Source organism: Corvus moneduloides, chromosome 4 (genome assembly GCF_009650955.1).
Source record: "Corvus moneduloides isolate bCorMon1 chromosome 4, bCorMon1.pri, whole genome shotgun sequence".
NCBI classification, from domain to species: Eukaryota; Metazoa; Chordata; class Aves; order Passeriformes; family Corvidae; genus Corvus; species Corvus moneduloides.
The window spans coordinates 25,417,272-25,428,150 of NC_045479.1; the positions used below are offsets into that span (position 1 = coordinate 25,417,272).

Here is a 10,879-nt window from a genome sequence, read left to right on the forward strand (position 1 = left end):
CAGGTGGCATCACCCTAAGGCTCGTGTGCAAGGGGCTGTGTGAAAGGGTTTGGAGGGGGTTTTCTGCAGGTGGGGTTTCTCCAGACAGGTGAAGCTGAGTGCATTGCAGTCCCTGTCCAACTGCTCTGGTCACCGAGGTCCAGTTTTGGGTGCTCCCTGGAAAACCCAGTGTGGTGTCTTCACTCCACTGTGATGGGGAGAATGTGGGGCTTTCCCTTGGCCAGCTCCTTCTGCCAGGAGAGCTTCTGTCTTCTCACCACAGCCCCTAAGGTGGTTTTGGGCTGTTCCCTCACCTTATACCCCTGGGAAGCTGCTCACTGATCACAGCCAGCAAAGCCGGGAGCTGTGGGGGTGGCCCCAGGGGAGAGCATCATCCCACAAAGGCAGTGAGGAAACCCCCTCCATGCCAGGTACCCAGGCAGGCACTGTGCCCTCTCACACAGCTCCCTCGGCACTCTAAAATACCGGGGATGCTGTGGGTTGTGTGTGTGTGTGCAGATGTGTATGAAAATGACCAGTGCAACATCTCAGCCTCTCCCTGGTGTGCCTGTGGACCGAAGTGATCCTGACACTAAGCAAAGGAAAAAGAGACTGATCGAAGCTGAGTGGAATTTTTCTGGTTTTTTTTTTTTTAATCTTTCTTTAAGTGAGAACACCATCTGTCTCCCCCAACTCCGTCAGCGCTTCCAGTCCCCAGGCAGCTTCGCTCTTCCTAATTACTGTCATTAGGCACTGGGTAGCAATTAGGGAGGGATGCTGATGAGCAGCATCAGGAAGGCTGTGGTCCCCTGACAGCATCGCACAGGGAGCCGGCCAGCCTCTTCTCTCCAGCCCTGGCCTTTTCCACCTGGGGAGCTTAGTGGGTAGCACAGTAGCTGCCTTTTTGGTAGAGGCTGACAGGGAGGGGATGGAGAAGGGAGGTGCTGGCTGGCACCTCCATGTCCGGGAGAACGCCCTGGGAATGGGCTGCTCGGGGGAGCAGGACGATGGTCGAGGTGCTCAGTGCTTTTGGGGCATGGAGCAGCAGCCCTCTGTGCTTCAGGTTGCCCCACCATCCCATGCCTGCTCTGCCCACAGGTGTCCAGCCACCAGTAACCATTTCTCCTGGGCAGCCAGGTCATGGTGATGGGCTGTGCGACCGAACAGAGTCAGACCCCGCTGCCACCGTTCCCTCTGGCCCAGGTGGGGCTGGCCACAAGGCTGCCCGGCTCTCCCTGGTGGCCCTGGCTGCCGTGGGGCCCTGGCCCTGCGGTGCCGCTGCCCGCGGCGCTGCAGCCGCGCAGGCCGGTGCGGGGTGTCAGTGCCACCTCGTGGCAGGCGTCCCGGCACTGCTGACCTCTCTTCTCCACCCGCAGCCTCCCACGGGCGTCCCCCGAGGATTGCAGGGACGCCCACCAGGCCATCGGGCATTACTTCATGTCTGGGATGAAATGGTGCCCACTTGCCCTGCCTGCCGTGCCTGCTGTCAAGGCCCAGCCTCCACAGAAAGCCCGCGGAGGGGCAAGGTGGGTCTGCGGGGCCTGTGGGGGTGCTTCAGGCTGGAGTAGGTGGGCCTGTGGGTGAACTATCAAGAAACTAAACTGGTGGGTGAACCAGTAACAGGAGTGGAGAGGAGAAAGTGAGGGAGGAAAGCCTCACTTTGGAGTCTGGGGAGCCTGTGGGGTTGAGAAGGGTTTGGCAGACATGACTGGTGGCTGCAGAAGACCCTTGGCCGGGTGCTCCATCTCCTCACGCTGCCATGCGCTGTTGGTCAGCTGGCTCCTGCCTCTAGGACCATGGATAAAAACAAACCCACATCCCTAGGAACACCAAGGCTTCTTTCCTTTACCACCAGCATTTTTGGTGAGACTTGCAAGAGCTCAAATACGCTCATGACCTCCCCCAAAACAGGGTTAGTGGAGTTGAAATGTCTAGGGAGATACTGAGGTGATTTTGCAGTGAGAAGGCTTTTAGCCTCAACTACTTTCTCTTGCCCAGGGGTTTCCTCAGACTTTCCCCTGCTCTCTCTGAAACCCCATGCCCCTGCAGCCAGGTGAAGCCTGGCTTCACCAGCCTTTCTAGGCAGTTGTGCGGGCAGTGGGGTGGGTGCCAGGCTGGGGAGGAAGCACAGCTCCTGCCTCACAGGGGGAAGTGAGAAACTGCTGTGGAAAGTCAAAGACAGGCAACAATCAGGCCCCCCCCCCCCCCCCCCCCCAAAAAAAAAAAAAAAAAAAGACTTTCCTCAGTCCTTGTCCTAATGGCCAGCTCCTGGCATGGCTGTGGGGAGATGCAGGTGGCCAGGCTTGTCTGGTTCCTGGCTGTGCAGGTGTCCATGCATAGGGAATGTGCTGATAAAGCCACTGCCAGGGAAGCCTCTCTGGCTCAAAGCCCTGCTGTACCCCAAGGACCATTGTGCTGGAAAACCCTAAAGCCAGGAAAATGGGGACACCATTCAGACCTCTGAGTGCATTGACAATGGGTTCATTTTATTTAGTTTTTACTACCATATTTTTCATCTCTATTCCCTTGGCTCTCCATGCAGACAAGATGGACAACCCTTTGCCCTGCACATAATGATGGAGAAGTGCACAGAACAAATCCCTCCCAGGCAGATTGGGCAGAAGGGGAGCACTGCCCCACCACAGCTGGCAGGCAGACACGATGTGGGGAAGGCACCTCACATGCTGTAACAGAGAGAGGATCCAAGGGGCACTCACTGGTCGAGGAATACAGTGTGGATCAAATTGCCACTCTGCACACTGCAAATGGTGGTAGCATCCCATATAGGGAGATGCCTGGCTTAAGCTCCAGCAGAAATGAGAGCAGAAGTCCTTACCTGAGCATAAAGAGGGGCTTTTTCAATAGAATTTTTATGGGTGTTCCTTTTTCAAATTCCCAGACCGTCTGGGGTGGGCAGTGCATCTACAGGGCTGGGCTGCTGCTGTCATTGGGCGGGAAGTGGAGGTGGCTCCTGACAGTTCTGCTCCATTTCCCTCTCGCCCCCATCTTCCCTGAAACACGTTGCTCTGTCTTCTACAAGCTGTCCTTTTTCTAGTGACACAACATCCCCCGACCTGGCTTTGGCTCTTTTCCCCACTCCAGATACACAAAGGTTGTTTGAAGTTACTTCACAAGGTTGGGTGATGAGCATGAGGATGAGGAGATATCTGATTCATGCTGTGGCAATACCCCATCTGCAAAGGGCGGCATGGCTGTTGTGGGTAACTGGGACCCCAGCCCTTGAGCCTCCACAGCTTCTGCCACAGGTGTCTGGAGCCCCAGGCGACAGTCACTGGGCGCATGGACTACCTCTTCCACCATCCTCAGCCCCAAGGCTGAGATGGGGATCCATCCCATCCTGGATCATGCGGAGCCTCAGACAGATGAGGGTTCACCTCTGCCAGTGTGTTAAGGTCTGGGAGAGGAACTGTGATGAGGAATTGTGGCCTTGGCACCTGTAGCAGCGCCTGTGGCTGCCATTATGGGACAGATGCCATGAGTCTGCCTCTAGTGCCACAGACAGGGGAGAAGAGAGGTGGTCACCCTTCAGCAGTAGCATCTGTCCTGCAGCCCCAGAGAGAACTCAGGCTTGGGCAGGGAGTCACTTTACCATCATCAGAGGGACATCTCCTCAACACAGTGCCTCAAGCTGACCCTACTGGGCGTATGGCACTCGGTGGCCCATTAATGCCTGGTGTCAGTGCCCCCCCACCTTGCTTGGCCAGTCCTGTTCAGTGTCCAAAGCCTCCCGGATGAGGAAGCCACCTCACCTAAGGAAGAGCAGACCCACAGATAGTGCTTCATGTAAATAACCCCCCAAAGCACTTCTAAGTGACCAATCACCTTCTCTAGGGGCTTCTCACCCAAGCCAGTCTCTGTTCAGCCAGGGGGGATCAGTTGCTGTAATTATTCAGAATCAGCAATCCCACACTGACGAGTTCATTTCCCAAACAGAGCCCTTCATGTGCAGTAAAGCCACTTACAGGCAGGTGAAGAAATCCGTGTATGGGGAAATGCCTGGGATCAGCAACGCCGGCCAGCTCTGGCACGCAGGCAAAACCTTGAGGACACTCATAAATTCAGTCATCCTGCGTACACTCACATCACTCCCTGACTGCTTTTGTGCAGCGTGGAAGCATCCATCCCAAGTGACACACGGTATTTCTGCAGCGACAGTGAGCTGAAGTGACGGTTGTCTGGGGCTGTAATGACAAGTTCAGGGAGCTCCTCTAGATTAGCTGTCTCCATTGCCTGCCCCTGGTCCTCCCTAACTTCAGGGACTGTAGGTCAGAGCAAGGACAGATTTTTTCCCCTCTTCACTGCTTGGGAAGACAAACTTTTTTCCTGTACCCGTCTATGGAGAGGCTTCCCATGAGTGCCGATGGATGCCTGCCCCTGTGTGAGAGAGCCCAGAGGGCAGAGAGACCTGGGTGTCACAGAGTGCAGAAGATGGGGCGGCAGGACTGTAAATGGAGTAGATGCTGGGTGTGCCTTACTCCATATGGCCCCAAGTCTCCTTTTATTGAGGTCAGTAGCAAAAATCGAGCTACTACTGTGTGGGATTTGGTCCTAAAGTAAATCCCTGCTTCCGTTTCTCCTGTAGTTTCTGCTGTTCCAGCCCCATGTTCCCAGGAATTGCCCATCCAGCAGTAGACCTGTCGCTGCAAATGGCACAGCAGTCCCTGCCACACTCCATCCTCACCAGCTGCGTCTCCTCTGCCTCCTCCCAATGGTTCAGCCATGGCAGCTGTCAACAGCTCGTTGTAACTCAGCATGATCCACTTTGGCTTCCTCCAGCATTTACAGGTGTAGCTTGGGACTCAGCACAAAAATGACAGTCATCTTAAAAGGCTGGTCTTGCTAAAGGCAAAAGCTGGTTCTCAGAGAGCTCATACCCGTGGAAGGCTTCACTAGTCCCAGGAGCAGGCTGTCCGTGTCCACAGGGATTGGCCAGGGCACTCCAGCCCATTCCCCTTACCCTCAGACTCTCTCCTCTCTGGGGCAATTCTGGGTGGTTTTGGTGGTGACCAGCGCTGTGGCCCCCAGCTCAGTGGCGGGCAATGGGAAGTTGTGGTTGCGTTCCTCAGGCCGGGGGTACATGGTGGAGAGCAGAACAATGTCACCATCAGCATTGCCCTGGCAGCATGGCCTCTGCTTTGCCCTGGCTTTCCTGGGTGGCCCCGGCATCTTCAGGCTCCCATCAAGATGCAGGCATGGGGCTGGCTTCAGGGCACCATCTCCCTCTGGTATGGCAGGGTCCTGGCCAGGCAGGCGACTGGCAATGCTCACTTTTTCTGGGAAAGGACAAGAAAAGGGGATTACTGGGCTCACAAAGCGGGGTCAGGCAGGTCCCAGGGAGACAGTCCTGTCCGGAGGGGAGAAGATGGAGCTGGAACAGGAGGAGTCTGTGAGGTCCCCACACCTCTCCTGCTGCAGATCCGCTCCTGCTTACAACTGAGGAACTTCCCCCCCCCCCCCCAAAAGACAAGAGGGAAAGGCCAAAACTTGCACTTCCACTTTGAGTCCTCTTGATAAACTCTGCCGGCAGCAGAGCAGCCCAGCCCGTGGCAGCTTGCCCTCCCCGACTGCCTCCCACTTAAAAATAGACTTGTTTACACACTTCGAATGCAGGCGTGTGCCTCCAGCCCCAAGCCTCCTTCCACTTTCCACACATCCAGTGCTGCAGCACTGGGCTTGCTGTGGTGCAGCCTTGGGGGATGAAGAGGATGGGGACCAGGGCATGCAACAGGAGACTGAGATTGAGTAGTGCCTCCGTAATGGCCAAATCTCTCTCGCCACTGGATTTCTCCCTTCTCTTTTGCTTTTGGTGTTTTTCCTAGGCATGTGCGTCATGGGCTGTCGCAGAGCAGAAAGGCCCCGGGTAATGTCCCCCTGGTCTGAGTCACCATCCGGCACTGCCAGAAATGTGTAGGCAAGCCAGAGCACAAGGACCAGCTGCCCCACCTTGGTGGTAGGGCAGTGGTGGGTGCCAGCATCCCTATGAGGCCGGCCCTCTTGGGGGTCCTGGGGAGCCATACCCCCTACCTGGGAATGGAGAGGAGTGAAGCCAGGCAAGACTTTGCAGAAGATTGTTCAGGACTGAGTCAGTGCCAGTGCAGAGGCCCCTGAGAGGGGAAAGAGATGCCCCAACAAAATGGGCCATCATAGAGCACTGTGGCCTTACTCTCCTGGAAGTACCCAGCCAGGAAAGGCTCACCCCCATCCCTGGAACCCCAGCCCTGATTTTGATACAGCAGATAACCCTTTGCAGTGCTGCAGTGTACTGTCAGTGGGGCTGGCCCTGACATCCCACTGGGGTCTTTGGGATGCATGTTGCAGTATGCTGGGCATCCCAAGCACAAGAAGCAAGCTGGGCGGTCCACACAGGACCCCATTGCAGTGCCACATGGAGAGGCTGCCTCTGGAGCCATCTGAAGGTGTCCACCACTGCCCCCACTACTCCCACTCCATCCATGGTCCTCTGGCTACTGGGGGAGAGGACTCTGACCAGTGAGCTCACAAAGCTACTCACCAGTGTTCCATACATGTCCCCTGTGGAGAGGGGACTGTGCCAGGACATGCTTTAAGCAAACAAAGGCACAGAGAGACCCGGCAAAGGGAGGGATGGCTCAGCAGGGTTGCACTGGCAGTCAGGTACAGGCATAGGTTCCCAGGGAATGCAGGACGCTGTCACTCGGGCAGTGATTCAGATGCCCAAAATGTCACGGGATGCCTGTGGAACTGATGTTGAGGTGGAGGAGCTAGCCTGGACAAGGATGTGCCTCAGGGGAGCCAGCAGTTAGTGATCCCACTTACCCCAGGGTCCTTGGGGTGTTGTGAGAGGGAGAGAAAGAGGTCCCCTACCTTTGTCCTCTTCATCTGCCGCCTTCCTCTTTCTTCTCCACTTTCCTACCTTGCAGGCCAGGAAGCCACAGAGTGCAGCCAGAACCAGGATGAGCCCCACCACCACCAGGACCCCAAAGATCAGGAAGGTGCTGGTCAGCGTGGGTGCCAGGGTAGGCTCTGCTGTGGGGCGAGATGCCGGTAGTGTGAGGAGGGGGAGAGCTGAAGCTGGGAAGGAGGGCAGCAGCATTTTTCACTTGGCTGGCTGGCCTGGGCCCTGCGGTAGCAGGGAAGAAGTGTGGCACTTAACTGCTACCCACCCATCACCAGCAACAAAATGTCCCCCTGCTTGATGAGACCCTTATCCTGCTCCCTGCCCCTGGGTGGTAGGAAACGAGAGTTTCTGCTCTTCCCACAGTAACTCCTGGAGCGAGTTGATCCACCCTGGAGAGGATCATCTGACTTCTCCCTATACCATGTTCCTCTTACTGGAACTGGCTGCCCTCTTCCCCTCTGCTTTAGGTGGCAGTGCTTCATCCTCCATTGCCACCTCCATAGCCATCCTCAGGAGAAGGTGCCTTCCACCTGCTCACCCCTGGGGTGCCCCCAGCCTCCTTGGCCCACCACCACCCAGCCCTGAGGAGCTCAAACTGCAGCTGCCCTTGTCCCCTTACTTGTGTTGTCCTTGAACAGCTCGGAGCACTTGATGCACGACTTGGTCAGGGTGTCAAAGCACTCGAAGGAGAGGCAGGAGGGGGCAACGGCAGCTTTTCCTGATGAGGACATGGCAGAGTGGGAGTGAGAGCCCAGCTCTTGCATGGCGTAGCAGTGCTGGGGCCGCTGGAGTGTGAAATCGCAGCGCCCTGGGCCCCGTGGCAGAGGGAGATACAGTCTGTCAAGCTGCGTTGCCTCCCTTGGGGCTCACACTTGCTGTGCGTGGCCTGGGGCGGATCTTCACCAGGGAGGAGGAGAGCAAGCAACCAAGCCCTACCCCTGCCTGCCTTTGCAATGTGCCCTCAAGCTACCCCTCTCCTCCAAAATATGCTCCTGAAATCCCCGCAGCCCCTTGTGTGCCTCAGCCACGCAGCACCTCGTACCCAGTGGTATTGTGTCCCAGGCTGACCTTCTTGATCCTCACTCTTCCCCTGCTCACCTGCATGCTGCCCCCAGCCCAGGCATGTCCCCCAGCCTGCACCCTCCCTTGCTTGCAGTGAAAAGCCTCCTTGGCCTCCTCCAGTGTCAGCAGGAGACTTTCCTGTGCACAGATCTTTACAAGACTCCATCCCAGGGCCACAGATCTGCAGATTTCATCTGCAGATTTCTGCGTTTTTGGATTGGAAACACAGAAAAGGACCAGAGGAGAAAAGAGTGAAAGGGCACTGATGTTTCCCCTTTTAAAAGCTTCCACTGCCCCCAGGACACATCCTGCCAGTGACTGTTCTGCAAGCAGGCCAACTGCTGTATGTTCTCCACCTCTACTGATGGTGCTTTCCATCACCTTGCTCTCTCCATCTTCTCCGTCACAGACCTAGACCCATGGCTCCTCAGCACCATGTCTCATTCTCCAGGGTTCAGATCTGGTTCTGCTCAGTAAATGTGCAGGGCATGGGCAAAGCAGGTCACACTGAGCAAACCTGGTCCCCAAACCATTGGAAGGGACTAAAAAACCCCATTAATAGTCTTAGGTGTTCCTGATCAGGAGCAGGAAGCGTACTTCTCCCATGTCGAGCAGAAAAAATGTTCCACCACAATTACCCACACATCAAAGCTGGATGCTTGAGACCTGAAGAGATGGATTTCAGTGAAGTAGGTGGATCTCTTCCATTCCTACTGGCCAAAAGTCACATCCTCTTTTTCTTCACTCCGTAAGAAAGAAAGGGGCCAGCCACAGTTGTTGGCTGGCTCTCAGTTGAGGGAAGCAACTCTAGTGACCTGCCCTACCCAGGAGATCCCTAATAGGGTTTTACTGATGGAGTCATGTCCTTCCAGCAGCTACAGCATGTGGATTCTTTCTAATGAGGCCTCTGCTGCCCACTGTCCTGCACCAAGGCTGGGAGGGGAGGAAGAAAAAATCGAAAGGGTGCTCTGGCTCAAGGTGACAGAGTACCAGGTGATCCTCTGGGCAGCTGAGGTCCTCTGAGACAGGCCTGAGGACTTGGTCCCTGAATATGCCTGCCCCTCTCCAGTGACTGCTGTGCAATCTGAGCCCACAGCCTCCACATTGCACCCTCTGAAGCCCTGAGTGGGATGCAGTCACCAGCTCCCCATGCTAGATCTCAGCCCAAGTGCAGTTTTTCTGTACTCCATGCCCAGCAGGGGAGGAGCTGCCCTACAGCATGTCTCCCTCCCTGCCAGCAGCATTCCCAGAGGGTAGTTTGCATCATAGCAGTGCCAAAGCAGCCCCAACACAATCTCAGTCCCACCTTAGGCACGGCAGGGCTCCAGGCAAGCCTAAGTCCCAGCCAAAAACCAGTCACTGCCCTCTCAGTTCCACACCTGCCGTGATTTCACTTCCCCTTCCAGCCAGTGTGGCCAGATGCTTGCTCCCTCACCCCTGTACCATGCCAGCAGGAATGGCTGCCAGAGGGCTGTGGGCTGCACTGAGGAGCTGCGAGAGCCCGGCCATCATTCTTGTGCTTGTGGCTCCGTTATTCCCACTCCATCTTAGTCAAAATAAAACTCCCCAATCGAGTGGGGGCATGCCAAGCGCTTCCCTGTCTCAGTGCAGCCCTGAGCCACAAACGGCACAGCCACCTCGGCACCCTCTGCCTCGATGCTTGCCCTGAGCAGGCTGCGCTTGCCCCTGCTCGTATCTCCCAGGGGAATTGTGTCAAACAGTAGGATATCTCTCCATATCCCACTTTAGCTGACCCTCTGCCTCTTGCACACCCCAGATGGGGACCGGGGCTGGGGTGCAGGCGTAGGAGTCAGAGAGACAAGTGTCCAGCAGCAGGGCAGCAGAAGCAGCTCCAGGGGATGGAAAGCTGTGATGTAGTGCCATGACCCACAGCAGGAAGAAAAATAAAAGCCAAGGCTCGCTCCAGTCCGCATCTGAGCTGCACAATAGGGAGACCAGGCAAGGAGAGGGAACCTGGAATCCTCACTGTCCCCAGTAGGCAGCTCTCAGAAGTGCAAGTGCAGGGTCTAGGGCTGAGAAAATACATTGTCTTAAGGGCTGGTGGGACTGAAGACATGCATGTAGGCAGAAGATCCCCATAAAACATCCAGTGCTCTGTCAGGATACCTGTCCCCAAACCACCTCCTTGCTCTAAAGGCTTTGCTGTTCCTCTTGCCCTGGGGTGTTTCCACTGGCTTGTCTCCTTTTCCCAAAGGGGTATGCTCCTCCATCATTCCCATTTTTCTCTCCTCTCAAATGCCCCCACTGTACTTCCCCCATGTCGATCATCTCTCAGTGACCCCCAGTCCCTGTTTCTGTGGGTCCCACCATAGGACTGTCACCCTGGCCCTCTTCCTGTCTCTCCTTCCTGCTTCGCTTAAAGTGTGGGGTGGGAAATGGTTCCCAGCATCTGCTGTACCACACTTAAAGATTAACACTGTGAGCCCTCCAGTCAAATATGCACACTGGGGAAAGCCCAAACCAAGTAACTTACACATTGCTTTCACCACGGAGGGTGAGATTTACATTAAAGCTCAGGGGCTGACAGCTCCCATTTCAGTACATGGCAAGAAAACTTTAAGTTCCAAATGCATGGTGGGGAGCCCAGAGATGGCAGCTGTCATGCCCTCTTATAAATAAAGTTCTCCCAAGTCCTGCTACATGGAAGGATGTTGCAGCCTCATTGCTGCCACTGACCTTAACCTATTCCCCCCCATTTTCTCAGCCCTCTTTATCATGCTCTACAGGTCTTCCCTGCCCACTTCCCAGCTTGTCTGCCTCCTCCTGGGCCAAGAAGGTATGTTTGGATTTACACATGGTAATGCTTACTCAAGGAGAAAAACAGTGCTGACTACCCCAGCAGCACTCACACGTGGGCCTGCTCACAAGCACGGCCCAGGTTCTGGGCATCAGCTGTCCCCCTTTTCATCTCCCCCATCT

At 55.8% G+C, this 10,879-nt stretch overlaps 1 protein-coding gene across 2 annotated transcripts; it reads right to left on the minus strand.

Moving 5' to 3' along the window:
• Window positions 1–2,434: 2,434 nt before the first annotated feature.
• Window positions 2,435–7,726, minus strand: LOC116443540 (tumor necrosis factor receptor superfamily member 13C-like). 2 transcript variants are annotated; one of them, XM_032107741.1, is made up of 3 exons: window positions 7,497–7,726; window positions 6,844–7,002; window positions 2,435–5,273 (listed from the first exon to the last, which is right to left on the minus strand). In XM_032107741.1, the coding sequence occupies exons 1-3, from the start codon at window positions 7,639–7,641 to the stop codon at window positions 4,960–4,962; spliced, it is 618 nt and encodes a 205-aa protein (XP_031963632.1). In that variant the 5' UTR covers window positions 7,642–7,726; the 3' UTR covers window positions 2,435–4,959. The 2 variants fall into 2 exon arrangements, with proteins under 2 accessions (XP_031963632.1, XP_031963631.1); XM_032107740.1 differs by having other exon boundaries at window positions 6,844–7,005.
• Between the last annotated feature and the right edge of the window lie 3,153 nt (window positions 7,727–10,879).